The following is a 25,894-nucleotide window of genomic DNA, read 5'->3' as shown; positions in this document are numbered from 1 at the left end:
TATATGAGATGAATTATTTATACATAGACTTCATAAATACTCGATGGGACCAGCCCAGAATAAAATGTCATGTTTTTCTATTTCACTTATATAATTTTACCAACAAGTCAAAATTTACCTACAAGTTGTGGAAATGGACTAAATGTGTCAATCTGGACCATGAACGTTTCCTTGATTTGTTTATGCACTTAATGCAAGGATGAAGTGGGCGGAGCCTAAATCTGATTTAACGAGCATTTAGGGATGGCAGCAATATTTAACACAAGTTAAACAGGCAAATGTTCATTTTAATGTCAAAGCTGCAGCTTTCTGTCAAGAGCTTCAACTTCACAGATTACATAAAGTCATTTTTACTGTGTTAAAGGTAAAATATAAGTGTCACTTAAAGGTAAACCAAAGGAGTGCTGATGGTTCTTGGTGCCGTGCAAGTTGGATGACTTACTGGAACAGTCGGATAAATAAAGATTTTAATGACACAATAATAGCTGTGTTTTTCCTACGCAGATACAAGACGATGACATAAGCACAACACGGCCGCTGGCTTTTCAAGTATTATTGGACAACGAATTCCTGAATCATAAAGGCATTTACTTTCATCAGACTGAAAAACAAAAGGTACTTGGAAGAACACGAAACAAGAACGGAGCTCCGACTTTAGATAAAACAGCTGAGCAAACTAAATCAAGTACAGGCAATTGCAGATGAACACAGATGTTATAACAAACATGTTAGGTTTCGTAAGCTTATTCAGTGGACCTTCCACCAGGACTAACTCTACCATCTCCACATGTTAACACTCACCTTAAAATAATATATTCTTCTTTTCTCAAGCATAATCCTGCAAATGTTTGCACAATGGAGCACCCTTGACCACTTTTATTCAAGTTAAAACAAAGCACTTTAGTTGTAACTGTTAAACAATCTCACCTGGCAGCTGCAACTGACCCCCCCATCCCGGTAAAATAAAGCCAAAAACGAAGCACGAATGACGTCTCTCATCACTAAGGAACCTAAAGCATATATCTAAAATAGTATATATAATATATACATGGAGATATATGAGGATATTCTACTTGGCAAACAAAAGTCTTCCAATCAAGTCTGCCTCATATTGTCCTGCCTTTGTCTCCTTAGTCAAAAGTAAACGATTTCCTATTAAATTAAAAGGTGCCAATTAATACAAAAGGCGTGTGTTAGAGGTTTCCAAGCAACAATTTAAACACAAAAAGTTCATTCAGATGTCATACAACCAATACATATGCAAATATTGGTTTGTAAGTTCCAGGCCACAGATCAAATCCTTGCGAACAGGAAGGCTTGAGTAATGAGCGAGAAGTTAGACGATATCCTGGACCTGAAATCCGTCATTAAACGTGGGACGAGCGGATCATCAGACTCTGGGGGGGTTGATCAGCTCAGTCTCTCAGCAGCAGGTATTCTTTGATCGTCTCGGGTAGGGGAAGATCTTTCACAGCAGTGGGGAGGAACTGCACGCCCAGGCTCTGACGGACGGCGCATCGTGCCAGAGAGCGCAGCGTGGGGGCCTGCGCCATCATGCTGGTCAGCCTGGCCAGCAGCTGGGGATCCTTGTTCAGCTCCCGAGGAAGAGTGCCGTCGGCCCGTCTGATCTCGAAGCGTCCCGCTGCCTGGCACAGCAGGTCCAAGCACTCCTCCTCCTGCTCGGTGCCCAGGCCGCGCGCCAACAGGGCCACCAGTCGAGAGATCGGGGTCTGTCCCTTCAGGTTGGTCACGTGGACCTGTGCCCCGTAGTCCAACAGCACCTTGACGCTCTCCAAGTTGCCCTTCATGGCCGCCCAACTCAAAGGCGTGTCGTTGTTGTAGTCCCGGGCATTGGGACAGGCACCGTTCTCCAGCAGGGCCTTCACACATTCTGGGTTATCTTTGAAAGCTGCCCAGTGAAGTGGGGTGTCCTTATTACCATCCAGGGCATCTGGCTGGGCCCCATACTCCAACAACAGCTCCACACAGCTCTCATCCTTCTCTGCTGCGTAGTGCAAGGCTGTGCGGTTATATCCGTCTAAAGCGTTCACCTGCAAAATAAACGGAGGGAGAAATCAATTTAAAAAAACACTGTCGAGTTCCCAATCACCACCGGTGGGCTCAGAGAATGTTGCAGGTGTAAACGAGATAAATGACACACACGGCGTACCTCTGCACCATTGTGCAACAGCAGCTCCACGCAGTCAGCGTCAGCAACCATGCATGCACAGTGCAGGGGTTTCAGTGTCCCGTGCATCCGGTTCACATCAGCTCCCTGAGGCACGGGGGAACGAGGAGTTCAACAAAATCGGGACGAGAACAACCTGATGGAATACGGTGCTCACAGGACGACAAAAGAACACCCACCTTGCGAATAAGATCTTCCACGTTGTCGTGGGGGAACGAGCGGATGGCTGCGATGGTGCGGATGAGCCGCTCGGACAAGGAGTACTTACTCTGAATGCTTTGCATTATGTACCACATAGTAGAGCTCATGTGTAACTGAGGACCATGACACCCGGGCCGGGGTGTCGCAAGGCCACACTGGAAAAAACAACCAAAACACCAGATCTCAATCTTTTTAAAAAAAAAGATGCTACTACATTATTAGGCTTCATACTGGGGGTTAAACCCAGTCAGTTCCACTTTTTAAACCATCCAGGCAATCAATATAACTACTTCATTGTTATATAATGCAATAGATCTCCCACGCTAAATATAACATAAATTATATATATATATATATAATACTATATAGTCATTTTTATTTCCGTTCTGCGCACAAAGGTACTCGCATGAGTTTCTGGAATTTACTATAAATCTATCTGTATTTGGAGTAGATCTGCATAAAACACTGATCATATTTGATCTGTCAAACGTGTGACTCTTTTCAAAAACCAACAAAATCACAAATCACAAAATCGTTTTCTGTAGGCAGTTTATATAACATGCCAGGATATTTGGTGTACAGGTTTATAATATTCTGCTATTAAAAATACGGACGTAGTTGCAAACGTAAACCAATGACCGGCGGTTGCTACACCGGGTATTTATTGCAAATAACTAAACAACAGTGTTTGTTTACTCAATAATAACTCAAATAACGAAAAAGACCTGAAATAACAATAATACCTTAAATAGCAAAAACAAGTTTGTTGCTGCACTAGCTCAAGGTTAGCTTGGTAGAATGCTAGCTGACGTTAGCATGTCAGAAAGGATCGACAGCCGTAGGCGAATAACTCGAATGACAGCCCCATCAAACAATCCTTTGAGGGATCGCAGGCGTTTACATTCGAGAAACGATCGATTTAAACAGGCCACATACCGTTTCTGGTCCACTGTTCGAGGGTGTGACAGGTCAGGCTTCAGCTCTGACATAAACACAGCGCGTCGTGCGGTCAGGCTCACTTCCGGTCTGCAGGGACCGGGTCCTGGACGGGGTTAGACCAACGCGGCCGACTTTCATTTAAACGCTGACATATACGAAAGGCATATGTTTGACTGGAGGTGTGTGTGCGCGCGTGCGCTTGCCCCACGTATGCTTGGGTTCCCAATATAGACGCGTGTGGCAGCAGACGCCAGCAGCTCCTGACCATTTAAGACACCATCGAATGGCTGGAGACAGCAAATCACAGCGGGGAACGAGGCCTGCAGCTCCCTGCGAGGACCATCAAACGCCAGTGTCACTTGAAAAGGGAGGCTCTCCAGGATCTACCCCCACGTTTCAGATTTCCCCGTCTAAATCACTTAAAAACGAGCCCATTCATTGCGTGAGATGTAAAAGCCATCACAGCAGAAGCTCTTAGCAGCACCTGAGTGCACCAGTCCTACAGTGGGATGGAACTGGCTTTAACTGGAGCATCATTTTCGAGGAACCCAGGCAATATCCAGGTGTGCAACGCTCGTCAGGCCCCAGTGGTCTGGAACTGCTGCCACAGGTGCTTCTCTCTGGGGTACCGAGTCAGAATTCTTGGTTTGTTTTTAATCATTAGCACAAGATAAAACTTGCCGTGAGGTTCTGAACCCTCCCCAACTGCTGTGTGTTCCATGCTCCGTCTCTTTCCAGCCTTTATTCCAACATGGAGTTGAAATGATTATTGCACTTGCATATTAGCATTTACAGAAGCGGGCGGCTGCCTTTAACCAGATTAGGAGCTCATTTTCACATTACCTCCAGATTCTCCTGCATCTTCCCACACCTCAACACGCAGATCCCATCCCATCATCCCTCCTGGCTTGTGGACAGAAACGAGACGGCAGAAAGGAAAGAGATGCTAGATAAGCCAAATCAAAATAATTTATTTTTGGTGACATTTCATACAGTTCTAGGATTGTGTCTCAAACACTTTGTTGTTCCATTAGTATATTTCCCTTTGCCACCCCAACCCAAATCAAGAAAAAAAAAAAAGCCCAAAAAATATGTTTTTGGGGGGGGGGGGGGGTGTCGATGTGGGTAGGTATTTGCAAGCCCGCCGCCATCAGACACTTTCAAAATGATTTCACATTACTCATAAGATTTTTTTGTTTTTTTTTTACAAGTTAGTGCATTTATAGAATTATAATAAACTGCTAGCTGCTCATACTCATTGAAAAGAAACAACAGCCCCAGTGATCGGTTACTCAATTACTGCATCACCAAACCCAAAGTCAATGCATCAAGTAGTTTCACTCGGCTGACATTCGACGGCGTCAGAGGTCAAATGCACGATTCTCTTAGTTTGACAATGCGATTTCACACAACTTTGGGGAAACCAGCCGACCAAGATTGGGAGAAAAGCGTTGTGCATCAGAATTAAAATAAATAAATTTAAAACGCAATACATACAAGTGAGTCAAACTTCAAATTCTAAGTTCATCTCTTTTTTTTTCTCCTTCCTGTTTTCAAAAATTAAAAAAAAACAAAAAGAACATAATGAAACAAACCAGAAAAGTCACCCTAAAAAGCAAAGATGTGGCGGCTACCTGCAGTCAAAGCCTCCTTCTGCATGTTCAGAACTAAAACGTTACATTCTCCAACACATTACTAGTGAAGGTTTATGATGATCGAGCCTCTACGGCTTCTTCAAAATGCAGTTTCTCTGGGCCAAACCTTCCCCACGACTACATTAGTCTGCAGACCTCATCAAAACACAAAAACAAAAATCCAAACTTTATCCTAACGCTCTGATTCTAGGCAGCTGGCACATAGCACGTGAAAACGTGGCGATTCTCTTTACACCCGCCGCCTCCTTCGCTAACCGCACTGGAGTCTAACTTTTGACGTGATGCCACTTTTTAAGAACAATTTACAGACGTGAGCTTGAACCTGGATATCCCCGCGGTGCTGACGGGAGGCCAAACGGCAGCTTATCCAGCCCGTTGCCTCGGAGATGCAGGTTCTACGCGTGAACATGTAAACAGTTTATCCATCCGGCTGCGCTGGAGCCACCTCGACGCATTAGCGTCTGGACCGGGCTTGGTTCGGCTCGTCGGAGGCTGGCGAGCATCTCCGGAACAAACCCCATCTGATACCATTCCAGCCAATCGAGAAAACAGTTTTAAAACTCCCCAGTGGAGTATATTAATAAGGCTGTCAAATGATTGCTTAATCACGATTAATCATTAATTTCATATAATTTAGCATCTCAAAGGCTCAATTATTTTACAACCGCAGCTCCCGTCGAAACAAATTAGTGCAAACGTCAAAACTGAATGACTTTGGGGAAAGTGTCCGTCGTTACCAGAAGGTGGTTAAATAAAGCTTCACGTGTGCCGAGAGCTCTGAATCACAAGACGGCTCAGTGTCTGATCACTTGAAATGTCAGCTTCTCATCTTTGAAGAGGATTCAAAACAATCTAAAAATATAGAGAGAAACGAAATAAACAGCTAATCTTACCAGTGTCTCGACTGGGAGTCAAATGTATATACTAGACTCTTAATTCTGATCCGCAGCCAAATCTCATGTGTGACTAAATCCTTGGATTTACCCCCCCCCCCCCCCCGGGTTCTGAAGCTATTCACTGACATCAGTACTGTGTGCTGCCCCCACGGCATCCAATTAGCAGCACGTCACATCCTTCGTACTTGGGCAATGTTTGCATTGCGTTTTGCACGAGCTGCACATGAGTTTCGATTAGTCGAATGGGAGGGGGTCACCTTTCACCTTGAAAAGAAAAAAAAAAACAAAAAAAAAAAGAAGCGCTTCGTCCTCAATCGCAATTAACACATGGACTCTGACAGGCTTAATTAATATACATTAAAAAGATCACACCGTCCAGTTCAGAACAATAACTGATGTAAAAATGAAGCCCCCCCCCCCCCCCCCATCAAGACACCGAAGCACTTGAATGGGTTCGCCGAACAATCAGTGCAGACGCAGACGTCAGGCAACCCTTCAGTCACACCCAAGAACGCCCGAAGAGATCTGACGTCTCGTTGCATCAGTGATATCTTTGTATATGTACACGACATATATGCAGCTTCTTCTCTTCGCGCACACTGTCCTGGCTCGTTAAAATCAATGGGGTCGGGGGCCGTTCGCAGCCCGCCACTCGCTAGCAGAGCGTCCACGAGACGTCCTCCAAAGAAATCGCACTTCTTTTAAGCTTAATGCTGGAGGCAAGAGCGTAATTTATTTTTTTTCCTGTTTCTGTTTCAAAGGTCACTCGAGTTCTTCCGGTGTGGTTCTTCCCATCGAGTCCTGGATGTCCTGGTCTGTTACGAGCTTTTCTTTGGACAAGTTCCGGGGTGGCTACCATAACGTTGTTGCTTTTCTGTAAATCATTTTTTATATAATTTTATATATCCATGTATATATTCGTACATCTTTCTGTTGTGAGTTTTTACTTTGGCGATACTGGTGGGATATTCTGCTCTTTGCCAGTGAGCCTGTGGCCGCCCTGAGGGGAGCTGCGCCGGGCCTGCGGCTGGCGCCGCTGATCCCGGAACTTGAGCCCCCCGCTGCTTCTGGGGCCGTTGTTGCGGTAATAACCTTGAGAGTCACGCTCGCGGGTTGGCCGGCTCTCCTTCAATTCCCAGCCCCCGTCTTTGTCATGGCCCTTCTCCTGCTTGTCTGCGGCGCTGCTGCTGGAGCTCGGCTCCTCGCCTTTATTCACACGCAACTCGCGCAGGGGCTGGCCTGAGGTGGGGCCCGAGGACGCCGAGGGTGCCGGAGCGGGGGCCGCAGGAGGAGGGTCCTTGGGGGGCCGTTGGCACACCTCAGCATAGCTGAGCTTGCGAGGTTCCTGGAAAAAAGGTGAAAGAAAACAATTCAAAAGTACGTTTAAAAACAGGGATTTCCTAGACTTCCCTGTTGACAAGCCCTCAGATCTCATAATCTTCACGCTCACTGGGGAGGCGTAAACTCCTGACTTTTGGTGGGACAGAGAAACAGAGACAGAAATAGTAGAAAGAGACAGAGAGAGAAGGTCGAACCCAAAGCCAGTCAGTCCACAACCCGGGTCCCTCTATGCGCAATAGTTCACATCACTGGGCAGGAAAGATGTGAGCCAGGAACAGCAGCCTCACCTGTACAGGGTTTGGAAGAGTGGCTGGGGCCGGGGTCGGGGCCGGGGCCGGCGTACTGGCTGCTGCACTGGCTGCTGCTGGCGTGGAAGTAGGAGCAGGCTGGGGCCTGGAGCTGGAGCTGGAGCTGGGCTGTGTGGAGGAGGGGGGGGTTCCAGCAACTTGACCGACTGTGCGTGGAGTCGCTTTGGGGGCTGGAGCCTCTGGCCGGACAAACCTTTTCTCCTGATTGGGGATGCTGTGAAAACAACAGACAGTTTCAGACATTTAAATTCAAACTTGCCTGTAAACAGTCAGTAACCCGAAGTCGTACCCGGTGACTGACGGGCCGAGTGGTTGTGACGCAGGCTTAGCAGCTGCCAGGGCGGGACTCGACGCGGCGGCAGGATCCTCTGGACCCGAACCTGGACTCACAGTGGCTACTTTACTGGCTTGTTCAGTCTGGAAACAGACGGGGACGCAGAGACGTTACACATAAAGGACATCACAAACACACAGATGATTCCAGCCGCGATCCTCTTGCCTTGTCCTTGTATAACCCGCGTACCACGTCCGACATTCTGGTTTCTAGCACTGGCTCCCCCTGAGTGCTGACCACGCAGCCAGGAAGAGGTGGGAAATTAGTGGCAGCCAAATCAAATTTGGGCGGGGAGACCTTTATCTCCGTCAGTGGTACTGGCCTCTGGAAGCCAAAGTCATAAACACGAATGAGACATTTTCTGCTTAAAATGAAAACCACCATCAGAAACGCGGCGCTCACCGCGGCGCGGTCGTCTTCCCGCCTCCTCCGGGTTCCTCTGTTAGCTGCATTCCGCCTGCAACGCAAACAAAGTTCAAAGTTCGCTCATGGAGCCGGAGCGCCCGCGAGCACCGGCCCGCCACACATCCGCCTTTACCTTCCACGTCCGCTCAAGCCGCCGTCGTCGAGCTGATCCAGTAATGAAGATGAGAGGTGCGAAAATGCTGAGCTGAGATCGGGAGCTGTCTGGACCAGCGCGGTGGGGGAGGCGCTGGCTGGGGCCACGGGGGTGGCGGGCTGGGGGCTGCGTAACCCTGTCAGACTCTCCAGGGGGACAGTTGTTACAGACGCGGCGGTGACCTCAGCTGACCTCACCTGGGGCTTTATGTGGTTTCTGTTCGAGGAGGAAGAAGAGAGACAAATATGGCAAAATAAATATGACAAATGTGATAAATATGACATTAAAACACACACACACACACACACACACACACACACACACACACACACACACACACACACACACACACACAGGTAACCAGTGTTTCCTGTGGTGAAGCTTCCACTTTGAGATTAAAAGAGCAGCTTTAAAGTTATTTGATGAAGAACACGACACCTATCATTCACATACAAACAGGTTGGTGGAATGTTGATCTAAAGAAGGAGCCACTGGTAACACTGGTTTGGGACAGGAAGAGCAGCATGCGGCGTCAGGATTATTATCCGACATGCAGGACTAGATGCACGGTCGATTACAGCGTTGAGATCAACACACTATATCTGCATTATTAACGGGGTGGATCATTCCGCTCAAGACATCATCTCAGCGACCAGCCACACACTCACGGAGGAGAGCTGACAACACCCCCGGGAGCCCCCCCGATCACCTCATACACCCCTGACCCTCAGATCTCATAATCTGTACGCTCACTGGGACGACAACAGAGCCCCCGACTTTGGAAGGAAGAGAGACGGAGAGAAGGTGAAGGAGGAGAGAAAGACGGAAGCAAAGCCGGTTCCTCTGCTCTCACTGTTCCCTCTATGCGCATCTTGATCTCATCACTGGGTCGGACTTGATAAGAGGGTGGAAATACACTCCAGAGGTTGTCATCTCTTTGCTCAAAGTTTAAAGCGTGACAGCCAACTGTGAGCAGCTATTCTGCACACACACACACACATTAACGGGGAGGATGGAAACGCCAGCAGTCGTAACTCAAAGACGAGGATTAAAAGAGGAGCGTCGGCACAGAGGAGAACTGAAATGTCAAAGCTTTTGGAGGAGCCGAGGTGGCCGAAACCAACAGCTGCTCTGTGTGACCAGAGCAGCTGCTGTCAAATGACACAACAAATCCAGGATGACCATTACCTGCCGTTCAAAATTCAGCTGAAAAGTAGATTATCGCACAAATGTGGCCAAAGATTTGAAAAGAATGGGCTTCATTATGGATTTAGTCATTTGGCGGATGCGGTGTGACAGGAGATGAGGGAAATGATGGAGCTTATTACAGTGTAATAGTGGTACCTGAAGGCATTTATAACATTCTTTCTGGAATAGAGGGGGACACTATGGGGGACAGTAAGAAAACAGGGAGTGAGGAACAGGCCCCCCTCGGTGGGGCTGGATTAAATTTACACTGTCTAGACAAAGCAAATATGCCCAGATATGATCGGGGTTGAACTTACTTACATTTATGTCCATTAATAAACCAGGAATAGGCAAAAATGGGTCCTTACCGGCTTCGGTTAAAGGGGCGAGTGAGGTTCAGAGCACTGGTGCCAGACTTGTAGTGGCCACCAGACCCAAAGCCGTTCACAAAGCTGCTGTTGGGGAACGGCGCCTGCACAGAAACCGAAGACAACAGTGTTTCAGGAACTTCCACCCAGACTGGTACAGACTTAAACATCCAGGCTATTTTTGAAGGGTATTTCCAGGGTTGAAAGCATCTGGAATCTTGTTTAACTTCAGCTTTTTTACATGTGACCAGTCCTGCCAGTGTGTGAGACGGTGGACATCTTTTGAGACACTCAATCGTCTAGTTTCCCGCCAGTGTGGCTGCTCTCACCAGAGGAGTTTCGAAGTACGGGGTGGGGGAAGGCGTCCAGGTGGGGGGCACGATGCCGTAGACTTGGTACTGCTGCTGGGGGTAGATGTGCTGCATGTAGAGCGGAGGGCTGTACTGGGACTGACTCTGGGACTGCTGCGTGTACAGGCTGCTGTCCATGCTACGGTAACCGTTCTTAGCAAAAAAGGTGTTGATGGCCTTTATCCTGGCCTGGGGGGGGGGGGGGGGGGACAAATGAAGTGAGTGGAATAGAGGGTGTCACAAGAACAGCAGAGAAGGGAAGCAAACGTACCAGGATAGGTTTTCCCTGAAATGTTTTTACTTCCTCTCTCAAGTACTTGTAGGCCTGTGAGGAAAATGAGAGCATCAGATAGCAGTTCTCCTTTGTGTGTGTGTGTGTGTGTGTGTGTGTGTGCGTCCTACCTGCTGAGCATCGGTATCTGATTGGAATGTGATGTACCAGTTGTTGTTGTGAGCAAACTCCACACTTATCACCTTCGGGCAGTTGTCGTTCTTGAACAGCGACTCCACTTCCTGTGACACGAACGCACAAGTCTTGTGTTCGCACCACACACAGTGTACAGGTGTGTGTGTGTGTGTGTGTGTGTGAGGAGTGGGCTTTACCTCCACAGGTGTGGTCTCGGGGACCTCCCTCAGGATGATAATGCACCGTTTGTGATTGGGACGAACTTTCTCGCCCTTTTCGTCCACTTGGACCATTGGCGAGGCTGAGGGACGTCCACAGGTGATTAAACCCAGACACACACACGGACGAAGGTCATTTAAAGGTCAACATCCAAGTTCCTTACATCTCAACACGTCCAGGATGAGGTCCATGTCAGTGGTGAGCGCCTTGATGCCCTCCATGCTGGCTATCGTCCAGATGGGGACAAACTGGTCGCTGTCCATCTGGGACATCAGGTAGAGATCCTTGGACAGGTTCTCGCTGGACAGAGACGAATGTAAATGAGCTCGACAGTCTGGGCACAGATGCGGCCTGCAGGGGGGCCGTGGGGCCCTCTGATCTCATAATCTGAACGCTCACTGGGACGAGAGCAAAGCTTCCGGCTTTGGAAGCAAAGAAAAGCAGGAGAAAGAGAGAAAGTAGAGGAAGTTGGACAGAACCAAAGCCGGTCGCTCCGCCGCCCGGTTCCCTCTGTGCGCATCTCGGTCTCATCATCGGGTCCGACTGCCTTTACAGACAGTGTGTCCACCGCCCGTCCCGGGGAGGGTTCGGGACGCCAACACTCACCGAGAGAAATAAAACTCCAGCTCTTTCTTCAGCGACTCCCGGAGGTTTTCCGATGAGACCTGCGGCTCTTCGGCTTTGGAATCAGCTGAGAGGCCAAAAGGGAAACGGGAGAGTTAGACAAAGCGGGAAAAATGCCAGGTTTGTTCCACCGGGGAGGAAAATGTAGGATTTAAGAGCTGGTCTCCCCCTGAACGGTTCGGAAATGCTGCGCTCATAGCAATAAAGAGCAAGTCTCGCTCTTCCTCACGTCTTTAAATGTTGCACAATATTTGTCTCTTTACGTGCACGCGCGGCTCAACCGCCGTCGAGTTACAACACGACGGAACGAAGCGCAACAGCTGAATTTCCCCATCTGGAGGATTCTTGTGAATAAAGGAAAAGTTCTGATTCCTCCCTCCGGCCGTGGATGCCGAGCGATGATGCTGACCACAGCGTTTCTGTTTGCACGTCAAACACGTGAAGATCTGAAACATTAAACATTCCGGGACATTCCGACAACGGCAGTCAGGATGTCTGCGGAGCCGAAGCCGTTACCTCCGCCTGATGACATCACGCCGGGACAGAAAAGAAAGAGGACAAAAGGTCTCTTTCGTCCTCAGAAGCGTCGCGGGCGACAGGAAATGAAGTTGGTAAAGTCGGCTCGTGGAGGCTCACCTGAGGGCTCCGCGGTCACCTCGGCAGAGGTGAATCCCAAATCTGGAGGGTCCATTCCGTTCACCGCCACCTCCGCCGTTGCCGTAGAGCCGCCGTCATCCAGCGCCGGGAAACCCGCAGAGAACTGCTTGCACCCAGCAGACGAAGGCTCGGAATAGCCTGGGGAGAAGTTACACGTTCACGCTCAGAAGTCCAAAAGACACAAGAGCAGACCGGTTCTGTCTGCCCAAGGTCGTGTCAGGTGACCTCCTACTGGAGCGATGCCGGTCTCACCATCACTGATGTCTGAGGGGAGCCAGTGAGAGCTGTTGGTGACCACCTCCCGAGAGGCCGCGGGCATCTCCTGCCACACCTTGGCATTTGGGTTCAAACCGGCACCCTTGGAGGTGACCTTGGCGGCAGGAACATAAAGCAGAGGAGCGTCAAGTTCCAATTACCCAGAAACTACTTTTACAATTTGAATGTTTGTCATTGTCGAGCCCACAGGTGTCCTCCCTTCACCTGCTGTGACACAGGGACGGCAGATGACCTGTATACTCTGGGGCCTCCACCCTATATAATTAGAAACACACCACAATGCCGTGTTCCACAGGGCCTCGTGATCCCTGTTGACAAAACAGGCTCATTAGCCTTTTAAGCTGGGGGGGGGTTCATAAACGGTGTAACCACTATAGCTGCAGACGGAAACATAAAGGAAAAACCAAGCAAATTCTGCCTTTCGCTAAATGTTTATTACTTAATAAGCACATTTAATCGAATAATCTTTCCAATGAATGCAGAAATCTATGCAAGGTTAATATTGGGGTACCAAAGAGCAGCATGGACTTCTGCTCAAATGGGATTAAACAAGAGCTCCGGATTACGATTTGTTGGAAGTGTCACACTGTCAGCTTTCCTCTGACAGCCTCACTTTCCGCCTGCAACAGTCGCAACAGCCTGACAAGTGCAGCTGTTTGTCACAACCCACCTCGGGCTCTTCTCCCATTAAAGTGTCGGGGTGTTGAGCTTCTGCGTCGCTTAAGAAAACAAAACAAAAGCAGAACAATTGCGCGCTGTGCAACTTGACACATGGTTACAGTGTAAATGCTTCCGTGATTGTGTTACAGGCCGTGGCGAGCTTAGTAATGTCAGCTGACTGCGCAGCACAGGCCAAGTATTTGTAACGCATGTCACTGCGTTAGCATCGTTAGCTAGCCGTGCGATTAGCTAACAGATAATGTTACTCAAGGAACGTTTATCCTTCCGCCAATTATAGAAGCATCGGTCATCTACGGATGACAAATCAACCAATTGTTATTTATCGTGATGAAATAGGATTACAACCCCTCTTTAGATGTATCGTTACTTACCAAACAAGCTAATGATTACTCAGCAAACTCCTAAATAAGCTTGATTGCAACAGTGGCTATGTTAGCGTTAGCTAGCAATTTGAAGGCGCTGCGGTGCAGTGCCGGCTAACGACAAGTGTGTAAAACTACCTGTCTATACGGGATGGTTGCACGTAAATCGTGGAAATGCTGCCATATGCGTCGTGTTTAAAGTGTTTCTCCTTATAATGCATTTAACTAATATTTGCTGAAGGCGCAAATAATCATAACTTTTGGCTACCGGTGTAAAAAAAAATTAAAAAAAAAGTGTCATCCTAAACGTCTTTAGTTTGATTTTATTTGAGTGTTTGTCAAATGAATTTCGATCACCACGAAGAGGGGGGCGTAGTATGCTATCCAACGAGCAGCAGTGGCTTAGCGCCAGAGCTAGCTCGCTAAAGAAGGCCTCACTCACCATGCCGCCTGACCCTCCCTCGCTCCCCAACAGAGCCTCGTCCTTCCCACCGGTCTCCGGTCCGGGATCAGCCTCCTCCTGCAGCAGCGGCGGCTCTCCGCTCTGGTCTGAACTCATCAGCCGCTCCTGACTCACGTCCACCCCGTCGCGTTCTCCCGGCCCCCACCTGCCACCACCTCCTCTTTCCGAAATTGCGACTGGGTTCAGCAGTCTGTCTGTTATTCTCCCGTTGGACTGGATTGATCAGCAACAGACTGAAACTAGCTTGCCGGCTAGCGAGTGTGCTAATAGCCGTGGCTAACGACCTAGCGTGCTATGAATCAACTAAGCAGGCTAACAGCAGCTAGCTCAATCAATCAAACTTGCACGCCGAGCAACTAACGGCGTAAGCGATGCCAAACCATGACTCTTCGGTGGCAACACTCTCCGCAGGTGTTTCAGCAAATAATATACTACACGCTGGGTTCGTGAGGCGCATTCCTGAACGGGCGACCGGAGCGGACACTGGGGACACGCACCCTTCCTCAGCACAGGCACACAGTCCACCGACGTCCCGGCAGACACCGCGAGTTCTTCGTGACCTCTACACAAGCTATTTCCGTTTCCGGTTTTCGATTGATTTTATTTTATCTTTTTTTATTTTTTATTTTTTTTAAAAATCAAGAAGAATCCCGTGTTACTGTCAGGTCGGGTTATTATTTCCATATAAATTCTTATTTTTTAACACAAGACAACGTCAACTCGTTGTCAAGGTTCTTGCCTCACGTACCGCTGTTAAATCGCGCGTGTTGCTGCAGAGACAGTTTCTCAAAGTCAAACAGCTCAAAGGGAAGTTACGACCCAGCTGGAGCCTCAGTAAGATTACTGAGTATTATAACCAATACACCTGCAAAATGACCATCCAAATGATCACTTGTGGCATCTTTTCTAGATGTCATTTGTTTTTAAGTAGATTTAATGTTCAAAAGAAGAAAACCAAAAAATCTCCACAAAAGGTCCTTTTATGAAAATTCATTGCAATCCTGATCAGTAGACCGATGCCCGCTTTAAAGTATTTATAAAGTGTTTCACTGCATTAGGGTGCATTTCCTTCAGTTATTTGGGTTGTACGATCTATTCTGGGTCTGTTGGGTGGATCTCTGCAAGAGATTCTCTAGTGTCATTCCTCTGTGACTGCAGGCCAAACTAGGTAGATGTAAAGACCGAGAAGGTACAGTTCTGTCTCATGTTTATTGTCAGAGCAAACACAAGTCCGGCTGTGAAGAAAGCAGGTACATTTTACAAGACATCACCTCAGAACACTCAAGTGGAGAAGGGCTGGGCCCAACAGAGAGAACCCAGCAAGCAGAGAAATTAGTTCTGGAGCTCTACTGGCCAAGATGGCCCCTCTTCTTGATCACGTGCTCCATGTCTGCATGTTCTGTGGTGTCGAGCTTGATGTCGTACTTGGCCAGGATCTTCATGATGGGCCTGATCTTCAGCCACCACTGTGTCCTGGGGATGCGGTGCCTGTAAGGACGGACCGGAGCTGATCACACGCACTCACATCAGACGATACCGAGCACAGATACGGGAGGAGAGGCGACTCACTCAAAGTCTGTGTCTTCCTTCAGCTCGGCAAGAGGCTGGAACATGAGCGCTCTCTTCCTCATGCCCAGCACGCAGGCGGAGTCTGGGGTGTTGGCAAAGATACGACCTAACGGGCAAAAAGGTGTTAATGAAACGGCTGAAAAGGGCCTTCGTCTTAATTTGGATACGTACCGTGTCTGTAGCACTCCTTGAGTTTATCTGTGAGCCACAATACCGACTTGGCACCCATTTTTGTGCCAAAGTTCCTGTCAAAAGGGGTTGGAGTACCACCCTGTGGACAGGGAAGATTAAACAAGAGCCTTAATGTTGAGCCAGTGGCAGTTTTCATGGGGAAAGTCAGCGGGACGGACCTGCTGCATGTGGCCCAGAACGTTCTTACGGCAGTCGAAGACACCCTTGCCTTCCTCCGAATACAAGTTGAAAATGAAGTCAGTGGTGTAGTTGGCGTTAGAGTTTTCATTCCTGTTTCGAGAGACACGGACGCGTGCACCGAAGGGTTTGATTAAATGCGCGTCAGAAATGGCGTCCGACGGTCAAAACCCACCTGAGGATCAAACCCCTCTTCACTGTCGTCTTCATCTTCTCGACCAGATGCTCCACGTTGCTCTACAAAACACCGGCAACAGTCAGAACACAACACCGTGAGGTCAGGGGTCAGATTTCCATCCTCACCTCCAGGTCTCTAATGCTGAACTTCTCCTCGAAGATGTAGGCGGCGTCGGCGCCGGCAGCCAGGCCGGCCATGGTGGCCAAGTAGCCGCAGTAGCCTCCCATCGTCTCCACGATGAACACGCGGCGCTTGGTCCCCGCCGCTGACTGCTTGATCCTGTCGCAGGTCTGCGGAGGACAGAGAAGCGTTCAGCCGTTCCGTGGCGCGTGAACCTGCTGCTGCCAGTCAAGCGCTCACGGAGGTGATGGTGTTGAGGGCCGTGTCGGCGCCGATGCTGAAGTCAGAGCCGGGGACGTTGTTGGAGACGGTAGCGGGGATGACCACCATTGGAATGCACATCTCTTCGTACTTCTCTCTGGCCTGAACCAGCTCCAGACCCCCCACGTAGGCCTGCAGTCAGTGGGAGAAGGGGACGGTGAACGCTGTGTGGTGGGCAGGTCGGAGAAGCCGCCGCGGCTCACCTCGAAGCCCCCGATGATCACCAGCGCGTGGACGTTGAACCGAGAGATGTTCTGGCTGATTTTCTCCAACATTTTTCCTGGCAAAGATCTTCACATAGAAAGAGGCAGAGAAAAACAGTCAAATGTGATGAAACTCTGCAAGAAATGAAAGAATAAAAACAACGATTTACCTTTTGGTGCCCAACATGGAGCCTCCTTTTCCGGTCCAGCCACTGACTGAAGTCCAGGTGATGGGCTCGATCTGAGAGCACATTAACATCAAGGGAGCACAGAGTGGAATAACCCATAAAAAATGGATCCGGGAGGTGAATTACCTGTCCTTCAGCCAGGCCATCAAAGCCGTCATAAACGGCCAGCATGTTGTGACCCTGGATGATGCCCATCCTGACGGCCGAGCGGACCGCGGCGTTCATCCCGGCGCAGGGGGCACCGATGTTCACAATGGCCACGTTGATGTTGCTCTGGTTCAAAAAGGAGGCTCGTTTGTTAAAAAACCAAAGGATAAATATTCATTTGGGACTTAACAACTAAAGTAACCATTAAGTTCTTACTTTAACATCTGGAGGGTTGATATGGGCCAACAGCTTGTAGGTGTTCCAGTTGTTCTCAAAACTCCTGGGGTGAAAACACTCGGATGTTCTCGTGCTCAACATAATAATACACTTTGTTGTATTCGATTGTCTGGTCTCAGAATCGACTCACTTTCCCCTGAGCTTGACGGCATCCTCGAATCTGCCTTCAGCCATGGCAGCGGTCACGTCTTTGGTCTGTGACAGAGGTTCTCTGAGCAGACAGCACCTCCAAAGACACGCAGATACTCAACGTTAAGCTAACGTACCACTTGGACGCACTCCATGAGCGGCAGCCTGACAGCCTGATTTCCAGAGAGGCTGACCACGCAGGCGGGGGTGTCAGGGGTGGCCTCCAGCAGGGCCATCACGGCCTCCACGCCCATCCTGCTGCCCTGCAAAGACACACAGCAACAGCTCCTGGATTTGCCCGAAACAGCTGCAGTCATGTTGCCGAGCGTCTCACCAGGATTCTGTCGAATGCCGACGGCGTCCCTCCCCTCTGCACGTGTCCCAAAACGGTGGTGCGGGTGTCAAAGCCGAGCCTGTCGGTCACCAGCTGGAGGAAACCAACATCCAGCTGTTACTGTTGCATCCTTTCCCGGCACCGTTGAGGAAACATTCCACCTTACTGACCTTCTTGATCTGTTCGGACGTGATTGGTTTGCCGTCTCTGGACATGGCTCCCTCGGCCACGATGATCACATTGAGACGGGAGCCTCGGGCTCGTTGCTGCGAAGACAATCAGAGCGTACGTCTAAACGGCCGGCGTGGCGGATGCAAGAGCAGCTCACGTTCAAGCACTCTTACGTCTGTCAGCCTCCTGCACAAGTGGTCCTCCCATCCGTGATCTGGGGGCATCTCTGGGATGAAGACCCAGTCAGCTCCGCAGGCCTGGGCTGTCACCAGGGCCAGGTACCTGCAGCCATTTAACATAGGACGTATGTCCGCTGAACTAGTAAATGCGATCTATAGTCACATCGGAAGACTCCTAAATATAGAATAAATCCACGGACCCACAGTGCCTGCCCATCACCTCCAGGATAAATGTCCTCTGGTGGCTGCGGGTGGAAGAACACGGTTACATTACAGCCAGTGCGTTTCTCCTTTACCCCGTAAAGGTGGGTGGTGGGTGTGGGAGACCTCTGTGCAGTAGTAGTGATGGCGTCCACCACCTCGATGATGCGGTGCAGGGCGGAGTCCGTGCCGATGGTCATGTCCGTGCCGCAGAAGTCGTTGTCGATGGAACCCACCATGCCCACGATGTTCAGGTGGGAAGATTTCTTTGCTTCTTGTTCAGTTATCCTGCCTGTAGAAGAGGGATCGGGGATATCAGGGGATCCATCAGCTAGTCTGAATTCCACTTTCTCTTCTGTTGATCTCCTGTGGTCACGCAATTACCTGCTCGCACGAGGTCCACCAGCAGCCCACTCCACTCAGTCCTGAACTCATTGGCCCCGGTCAGACTGCCGTCACCCCCGATCACACACAGGTTGGTGATGCCCAGCTTTACTAGGTTGCATGCGGCTGTCATGCGGCCCTCCCTGGAGCGGAAGTCCTTGCAGCGAGCGCTGCCGATGACCGTCCCTCCCTGACACAGAGCAACAGGAAGCAGGCGCGATCGACTCGGGGTTTCTCCTGAATTCCTCATATTTTCGTCGTGCTTCTGTCACTCACCAGCTGAAGCATCATGGACACACTCTCCCATGTGGCGAGGCGGATGTGTTCCCCTCCATCCACCAGGCCCTGGTAGCCCTGCAGCACACGTGAACCTACAGCGTCAGCTTAAAGGTCCTGTTGGTAACATAATACCAGGACATGCTGCCTGTACCTCATGAACGAAGTAGACCTTCGCTCCGGTGTAAAGACCCACTCTGACTGTGGCTCGAACAGCAGCGTTCATGCCTGGAACACACAACTGGATTACTCTGGTACTTTTCATCTTTACCAGAAAAACGACTTGAAAAAGAGTATTTGAAAGCTGCCCGTTCTATCCCTTTTATTTTGTTTATCTCCCTTTATTGGTTTATTCCTTTATTTTGCTTGATTCAAGATTTCATTATTTCAGCACCGGGTCCGTCTCAAAATCACATTTCCTTTAAAATATTTCAAATTATGAGCATTAATGTTGAATCCTTCACGTTAATCATGGACACAAAATTAAGCATAAGTGTGATAAAAGAGAGCAAATGTAACACACGTGCAACTACGCATCATCTAATCAGATGAGATGTTGACTTTTCCTAAATCCTTGTGCTTTTTAACATTGTAATAATAAATCAATTGGGCCACTTAAACACCCTTCAGTGATGTGCTTGAACAAAAATAGCCACAGGGGAAGGACGGGGGTTTATGTGTTGTGCGGCGTCTTGTCCCTGGATGTGCCACACAGGACTAAAGGCCAGAGTGTGGGGGCCTGTGTTGTGTCAGTCCAGCATGTTCAGCTTCTGTTACACAAGACAGCAGCTGTGGATGGGTGGGAATTTCTCTCCTCCATACCAGAAAAAGGTCAGTTGCACTAAAATTAGTCCCCAAAGATGCAAAATAAGGAAAGGCGTAGAGGATAACGTCTATGCACCAAAGGTTAGAGGTCAGAGGAACAACTAAAGAACAGCATGATGTCATGAGTCCCTACAGGGGTTCTATGTAACACAGTGATGCAATAGTAAAGTTTAGATGTTTACCAGGAGCTGCTGGTGACATGATCGTCTTATTTAAAGCCAAACATCCATCAACAGCTCACAAATGACCTTCAGCTGTGCATCTCTGGCATGGAAGCCTTTATGCCTCCAGCTCACTGTGGGTTTAGTCAGAGTTTTAAAATGACCCTTTTTCGTGCCCACGTTAAGATGGAGGCCGTACAGCTGGTTGGGATTCAGTGACATCAGCAGAGCGGACGCTATCCGAGCTCAGATCTGCGGTTCAGTCTGCTGTCAAACACCACAACCCACTCCTCAGCTCACCTTGGGCGTCCCCTCCCGACGTTAGCACGGCGATGGAGCGTCCCACCCCCATTTTCGTGGGGTCCATGGATGTCGGCTGGTTTGTGGACATGGTTGCAGGACGCAAATGAGGTGGACGCGATGAAGGAAGGAGAAGGTTCAGAACGCAGCTGCTCTTCCTTTACTTTCTGCTCCTCACGGGAGGGAACGAGTCAAAGCGGCAGGCTTTATAGACCCGTTACTGATCCTGGTCCCCTCCCTCTCCCCCTCCACTCATACAACTATATATATACCCCAGGCCAACTCACCCTTCTGCAGAGGACACTGACAGTTCGCACTTGACAGTGTCAAGAGCTCATTCTAACTTAATATATGTAAATAGTGTTGTAATAACTGCTGTTTTGGGGTGTAATTAACTGTTTTGCCTTATTACACATTAAAAAAGACCATTTGCATGTTCCAAATCCTTTTAAATTAAATGACTACATTGATTTTACTAATATGTGGAACACAACAGTGAGTAAACAGTAGCTGCTCATCATATTATGGACAAAAAATAGCTTTTGCGTGTGAAAGGAAGCTGAATCAAAATAGATGTGTCATGTAGATATTTATTACACACAGTGTGAACTAAAAACTTCACTATCATTCTACACCAGAAGGATCTGATGGACATTTATCTGTAAAAATGCTGTGAGCTCCTGTTGACATAATACTGATCAAGTTCTGCATATTCACTCTTTTTTCTTTTCTTTTTTAAATCATCACAGACATTATTTTCATCGCAGTGCATCTACAGGTGGACAAACAGTCCCGGCATTCCGACCCCAGCTGCAGTGTTCTGGTAACGCTGGCAGTGATGGGCAGAGTCTCATCAGTATATCACAGTAAGCTTATCCACACTGGCCCACGACAACGCAGCAAACGCTCAAACTGTAGTGGAAATCATCTCTCCTCCATCAGGGAACACGGCCACGTGGGATCAGACGCGGGATCGAGGTCAATAGGAACGAACCTCTGCGGAACAAAATAAAGTGAAGGATCAAAATTTAGTGGCGGTCCACATTACATTCTCAACTATACACAGGGTTGATTAAGAAGAATAAAAGTACTGAATGAAATGAGTACTGCAACTGTAAAGGATGAAAATGCATGCATGATCCTACTTAGGTACCTTAAGCACACGTGTACTGCTGCACATCTATAAGATAGAAGTGAATTTATAAGATGGACTATTTCATGTATATGGAGGATATCAGCTTATGTATAATGGAGAATATTGCATGTATAATAAATACTGTAGTACTGCATTTGTCAAGGGTAGCACTGCATATCTTGAGGAAATTACTGCATGGATTAAGAATAGTAACATAAAACATTTGTTTCTCAGGTTTTGGCTGCTTATACTTTCAAACTGTGGATTATTTGATGGTAGATATGAGCATTTCGCTTGTAAACTGGCTTTTCCCTGCACATGTCAGAGTCAGCAGTGCACTTACAGATGACTCCTCAAAGTGCAACATGGCCGCCAGTGGGTTTCCACAGCGAGGCTGAGGGGGGAGAAACCCGGTAGCAGCTAAGACGGAGGTGTAGGTGGCCACCTCCTCATCCAAGCGCAGCTCCTCGAGAGGAGGAAGACGCTTGCGAAGCATCGCCACTGCGGAGCTGACAACACAGCTCTTCTGAACAATGGAGTCTGAAACAGGAGAGGTCAAACTGTCACAAACTCATGTCTCTAAATGTAAATGTAAAGTAGCGTCAGATGGGGTGTGAGCTGCAACTGTTACCTTTGTGCAGAGTCTGAGCAGCAGCAGGACGGCTGGTGGGTCCAGACTCCTCTCTTGTCTCTTCTTTTGCTGGCAGCAACTGTCTTGCCTGTGTTGGGCCTGCACAGTCCTGCTCCTGGAGGGTCCAGTCCTCCTGCCGCTCAAAACGTGGGACTCGCAACAATTTTTTCCCAGTTGAAAAGAAAATGACAGAGGCCCTTTGTGGTGCCTGGATGAACGGCTGTGCTCCCACAGTCCTCTGCTGCTCACACCCATCAGCACTGCAGGTTTCTCCTTTTTCTTCTTTATGGGATGTATTCTGGAGGCAGGAGATTTTTGACAATGTGAAATAACTCTGATAATAACTAAGCATTCAAATTCATTTGTCTTCTTACTGCTGGGTCCTGAACGGGTTTCTCTGGAGCTTTTTCTGTCACGTTTGTAGTCGACTCCTCCTCCTGGTCATCAAATAATCGCTGGACAATCTCCTGTTAATAAATGCCAGATTAAAACACGGACCTCAGCATTTCTAGTCCTGATGAGAATTAGGTTCAGCGACCTAAGCAGCTGGTTTCCAACAGTTGTGCAGTTCTTTATGGTTACCCAGCATCACAAAATATATTTATATTTTGCAGAAAGGGAAGAAGAAGAACCCTTATCTTCTGTAAGCAAAGTCTCAGTTATTCTAAATGTGTCAAAGCCGCTTCAGTGTTTCCTCCTTATTCGTGTTAGACTCATGTAGCAGAAACGTGAAGTTTCCTCTCACCTCCTGGTGTGGCATTCGGTTTGTTTTGCAGCTTCGCAGCCCTGGAGTCACGCAGTACGGAGAGGGCTGCGTCGACAGATGCCATTTCTGAAAAGAGCAGCAGGAAGTCACTTTAAAAATGCTACTAACAGAATCAAACAGTCTGCTGACGTACAAAGCACAAATCTACAGACCATAGCAGACATGGGCTGATGTCTGGTGTTGGGGACTCTTTGTGGGGTCCATTTCAAGCCCACGGGCTCTTCGGAGAATAAAAACAACATTCTTACATCAGGGAAAATAAAGATTCGTGTTTTGATGTAAGTTAAGTGAGTTTTAGCATCTTTACCTGCAGTAGCTCTGGTTGCCTCCACCTGTTGTTTACGAGCTGGCACTCTCTGAGCCTGAGAGCACATTCATCAAAACAAGACCATAGTTCAAGTAGACACAGCAAAAGTTAATCAAAAACTATTTAACTGGTACATACGGTGTAGACTGAAGTGCCTCTGCCTGAAGGACGAATGGCATTTTTGGGGGTGGCTCCTAGACACCCCCCAGCCTTCAGTCCCTCATTCTGCAGGATGCTTTGCAGAGCAGTGGGATCTGGAGAAAATGGTTCTGACTTCATGAAACCTGGAAAAAGAACACAAAAACATGCATTCAATGAAAGACCAATGCTTGAATTTGAGTAAAAGCCACTGATTAGATCAATATTGTGTAGCGGTTCCACCAAGTCACCACCAAATTCTCCATGTCTACCGTAGTTTTTCTCTTCCGATGATCTTACCTACATTGGGTCCAGCTTTTTGTTTGTTTTTAAGGATGGAAACTCGCTGGGGCTGCAAACAAGAGCAACAGCAGAGAATAAAATGATGTCTTAAAATCCACTAATTTTCAGAACAAAAATTGGTAAACGGCAAAACACTGTCTGAAGAATAAGAACAACAAAGCAGAACTGACTCACCAGATCGTTATAGGGTTTGGATCCCAGACCTGTTGCACTCACTCCGTCATTGAGGAGGATACTGAGCAAGGCTGCATGGTCTGTCTTAAAGCTCTCCCCTTTGTCTGAAATCCAAAATAAAGATGGCTGCTGATATTCACCTGAGGAAATGATGATGTCTAACATTGAAGAATGAGGAGGACATGAATGAAAAAAAGTAGCTGTCAAGTGTAACTTAGTGTGCAGCATCAGCGCATTCATGTCATGACGATAAATGATGGCAAAGTGTCAGTTTTCTGAGTTACCGGTTGAACTTCTGGCCTGCTCGGTCAGCTGCATGCTTTGCTGAGCGTGGGAGGTGGCGCTGAGATCTTTGATACTGAGCTGGTTCATGTTGTGGGTGCAGGCCTCAGCAGAGGAGGCAGCATTGTTCTGATGACAAGTGTTGTTTGGGATGGATGAGACATGATGAGACAAATGAGCTGAAGGCTTCAAGTTGGTGACAGCCGCACGCTGTCCTTTACACTTGGATGTATTTTCTGCAACTTTTCCTTCAGAACCCTCTGCCCTCTTGGTTAAGTCTGCACGGTTCTGTGAAACATGTGGATATTTGCTCTGATTTGCACGACCGTTTGACTGTTTTTGGGTAACGCAGCATGCAGCATTGCTTTGCTGGACACTGTGGCTGCCAGGATTTGACTGCAAAACAGAGCTGGGCTGCTCATATTCAGCAGCTTTCCTTGAATTCTTGCAATGTGAACGGTTGAAAGGTAAAGGTCTGGTGCACGGCTTTTCCTTCTTAGCTTTGCCCTGCAGGAAAATACAAGTGTTGAAAATAAAAGATTTGACTCATCAAAATATTTAAATGTAGAGGAGAATGAGACACTTACGGCCAAAGGTTTCTCCTCCCATTTACAGTGAGACAAGCTAAAGCTGGAGGGAGATGGAAGGTGGAGGGACTTTGCAAGCACCGGTAACCTACTTACACCCTGGCGCACAGAGGCCTTTTTACCAACTGCTGACTTTTGAGGGTCCTTGTTCTCATCCTGGTTGGAATAGTGAGGTGCAGATTTGGGAGACTTTGGCTGGTTAGTCTTGCTTTGCTCATTCTTCATCCTGTGGGCAGATGTTTGGCCATGTGCCACATATTAAATACAAATGAATTGAATCTTGTTTGGGGGGATTACATTTGGATGTAATTTAAGAGAAAAGGTATTTTGAGTATTTAATTTGACAGATCACTTGCATGGAACTTGTATGTTTAAAAATAATTTGTTAAATGTCCTATTATATGAGAAGAAGAAAACAATGGATCTATAAAGTTGTCCTCTCTTTGAAGCATTACCTCAGAAAATGGCTGATTTTGTTCTGATTTTGTTGGCGAAGGACAGGAGAAGAGTCCATAACTGCACTGTGAAGAGCAACCGAGGGAGCAAAGGAAATCCCAGTATGGATGCCACCATCAAACTGTAAGCAAATAAAGAAATTAAAAACGTTTAGCACTACCAACATGCGACAAGATATCCGTCCAAATGTCAGAAAACAACAACAACAACAAAAACCCGCACAATTAAAGATAAACCGAGCTATGTGCAGTCAATTATTCGACTCATTAGAGTAAATAAGAGAACAGAAGGCAGCAAAAATATTTCAGAACAACAATTGAACACAAAACAAACTGCCGTGTGTGGAATATAACTTTCATAGTTAGTTATTACTAAAAAATATAACTTATTTGGCATATTTGCCTGGAAAATGAAAGTGTCTCTTCTCATTAGCACTTGCTATGCGCACACAGAACCGCTTATTGTACGCTTAAGATAATTTCAAGTTAGCAAATACCTCCTGGAAAATCCTCCTGTGCGACTAAATATTTCTGATTAAATATATATAAATATTTCGAATTCCCTGTCCTTTTGTGTCAGGTTCAGCAACCCTCGTTCGCTCCTTTCGCACCACAATCAGACCATAAACTTCCTGGACTAGCAGCAGTTTGTAAAAAGCGAGCGTCCCTATTGGTCGCTCGAGGAAGCCAGACTAACCAATCAGAGGGAGCGTTCTGGCCCAGGAAACGCTCGACCAATCAAAACTAACTTTAAAATACAGCTCCATGGTAACGACGAAAAAGTTGTTTTACCACGTGACCCTCCCGCATTAAAATAGAAGAGAATAGAATAGTTCCATGTTGTTAAGACACATGAAATAAATATTTAC

The 25,894-nt window shown here is 47.9% G+C and overlaps 4 protein-coding genes across 6 annotated transcripts; all 4 read right to left on the bottom strand.

Moving 5' to 3' along the window:
• Nucleotides 1-450: 450 nt before the first annotated feature.
• On the bottom strand, nt 451-3,485 carry asb8 (ankyrin repeat and SOCS box containing 8). The gene is made up of 4 exons (XM_057040215.1): nt 3,326-3,485; nt 2,368-2,544; nt 2,171-2,275; nt 451-2,051 (listed from the first exon to the last, which is right to left on the bottom strand). Exons 2-4 carry the CDS (start codon nt 2,494-2,496, stop codon nt 1,416-1,418), a joined length of 870 nt encoding a protein of 289 aa, XP_056896195.1. The 5' UTR covers nt 2,497-2,544; nt 3,326-3,485; the 3' UTR covers nt 451-1,415.
• A 794-nt stretch (nt 3,486-4,279) lies between these two features.
• LOC130529716 (la-related protein 4) lies at nt 4,280-14,558 on the bottom strand. Of its 2 annotated transcripts, XM_057040211.1 has the most exons (17): nt 13,995-14,558; nt 12,486-12,603; nt 12,213-12,371; nt 11,559-11,643; nt 11,116-11,252; nt 10,931-11,034; nt 10,730-10,840; nt 10,599-10,652; nt 10,307-10,516; nt 9,978-10,081; nt 9,766-9,807; nt 8,401-8,637; nt 8,265-8,319; nt 8,028-8,186; nt 7,818-7,945; nt 7,508-7,742; nt 4,280-7,224 (listed from the first exon to the last, which is right to left on the bottom strand). In XM_057040211.1, exons 1-17 carry the CDS (start codon nt 14,109-14,111, stop codon nt 6,823-6,825), a joined length of 2,457 nt encoding a protein of 818 aa, XP_056896191.1. In that variant the 5' UTR covers nt 14,112-14,558; the 3' UTR covers nt 4,280-6,822. The 2 variants fall into 2 exon arrangements, with proteins under 2 accessions (XP_056896191.1, XP_056896192.1); XM_057040212.1 differs by lacking the exon at nt 9,766-9,807.
• A 652-nt stretch (nt 14,559-15,210) lies between these two features.
• pfkma (phosphofructokinase, muscle a) lies at nt 15,211-20,442 on the bottom strand. Its single transcript, XM_057040213.1, has 22 exons — nt 20,248-20,442; nt 19,116-19,189; nt 18,962-19,039; nt 18,686-18,875; nt 18,428-18,593; nt 18,301-18,345; nt 18,095-18,203; nt 17,921-18,016; nt 17,751-17,843; nt 17,554-17,679; nt 17,418-17,482; nt 17,267-17,330; nt 17,030-17,176; nt 16,886-16,956; nt 16,716-16,803; nt 16,492-16,644; nt 16,257-16,421; nt 16,129-16,190; nt 15,935-16,046; nt 15,756-15,855; nt 15,585-15,690; nt 15,211-15,503 (listed from the first exon to the last, which is right to left on the bottom strand). The coding sequence occupies exons 1-22, from the start codon at nt 20,336-20,338 to the stop codon at nt 15,362-15,364; spliced, it is 2,343 nt and encodes a 780-aa protein (XP_056896193.1). The 5' UTR covers nt 20,339-20,442; the 3' UTR covers nt 15,211-15,361.
• Nucleotides 20,443-20,817: 375 nt separating this feature from the next.
• troap (trophinin associated protein) lies at nt 20,818-25,680 on the bottom strand. 2 transcript variants are annotated; one of them, XM_057041418.1, is made up of 14 exons: nt 25,523-25,680; nt 25,026-25,147; nt 24,571-24,796; nt 23,986-24,490; nt 23,702-23,859; nt 23,525-23,576; nt 23,225-23,370; nt 23,087-23,141; nt 22,932-22,999; nt 22,759-22,845; nt 22,388-22,480; nt 22,014-22,311; nt 21,726-21,922; nt 20,818-21,243 (listed from the first exon to the last, which is right to left on the bottom strand). In XM_057041418.1, exons 2-14 carry the CDS (start codon nt 25,082-25,084, stop codon nt 21,172-21,174), a joined length of 2,016 nt encoding a protein of 671 aa, XP_056897398.1. In that variant the 5' UTR covers nt 25,085-25,147; nt 25,523-25,680; the 3' UTR covers nt 20,818-21,171. The 2 variants fall into 2 exon arrangements, with proteins under 2 accessions (XP_056897398.1, XP_056897399.1); XM_057041419.1 differs by having other exon boundaries at nt 23,702-23,805.
• Between the last annotated feature and the right edge of the window lie 214 nt (nt 25,681-25,894).

The sequence above is a fragment of the Takifugu flavidus genome, chromosome 8 (genome assembly GCF_003711565.1).
Source record: "Takifugu flavidus isolate HTHZ2018 chromosome 8, ASM371156v2, whole genome shotgun sequence".
Lineage (NCBI taxonomy): Eukaryota > Metazoa > Chordata > Actinopteri > Tetraodontiformes > Tetraodontidae > Takifugu > Takifugu flavidus.
This window is presented reverse-complemented; position numbering and strand designations above follow the sequence as displayed.

Bases quoted from the DNA above. Each gene is read 5' to 3' on its own strand.
- asb8 (XM_057040215.1), bottom strand. From the start codon at position 2,496: ATGAGCTCTACTATGTGGTACATAATGCAAAGCATTCAGAGTAAGTAC. The intron at 2,276-2,367 runs GTGGGTGTTCTT...CCCGTGCCTCAG, and splicing joins TGGAAGATCTTATTCGCAAG to GGAGCTGATGTGAACCGGAT. The intron at 2,052-2,170 runs GTACGCCGTGTG...TTTATTTTGCAG, and splicing joins TGTTGCACAATGGTGCAGAG to GTGAACGCTTTAGACGGATA.
- LOC130529716 (XM_057040211.1), bottom strand. From the start codon at position 14,111: ATGAGTTCAGACCAGAGCGGAGAGCCGCCGCTGCTGCAGGAGGAGGCT. The intron at 11,644-12,212 runs GTGAGCCTCCAC...TTGGCCTCTCAG, and splicing joins GGTGACCGCGGAGCCCTCAG to CTGATTCCAAAGCCGAAGAG. The intron at 10,653-10,729 runs GTAGGACGCACA...TTTTCCTCACAG, and splicing joins CAGATACCGATGCTCAGCAG to GCCTACAAGTACTTGAGAGA.
- pfkma (XM_057040213.1), bottom strand. From the start codon at position 20,338: ATGTCCACAAACCAGCCGACATCCATGGACCCCACGAAAATGGGGGTG. The intron at 17,483-17,553 runs GTACGTTAGCTT...CCTCTGTCACAG, and splicing joins TCATGGAGTGCGTCCAAGTG to ACCAAAGACGTGACCGCTGC. The intron at 16,957-17,029 runs GTAATTCACCTC...ATGTGCTCTCAG, and splicing joins ATGGCCTGGCTGAAGGACAG to ATCGAGCCCATCACCTGGAC.
- troap (XM_057041418.1), bottom strand. From the start codon at position 25,084: ATGGACTCTTCTCCTGTCCTTCGCCAACAAAATCAGAACAAAATCAGC. The intron at 23,000-23,086 runs GTAAAGATGCTA...TATTCTCCGAAG, and splicing joins GGCAACCAGAGCTACTGCAG to AGCCCGTGGGCTTGAAATGG. The intron at 21,244-21,725 runs GTAAGTGCACTG...TTTGTTCCGCAG, and splicing joins TGCACTTTGAGGAGTCATCT to AGGTTCGTTCCTATTGACCT.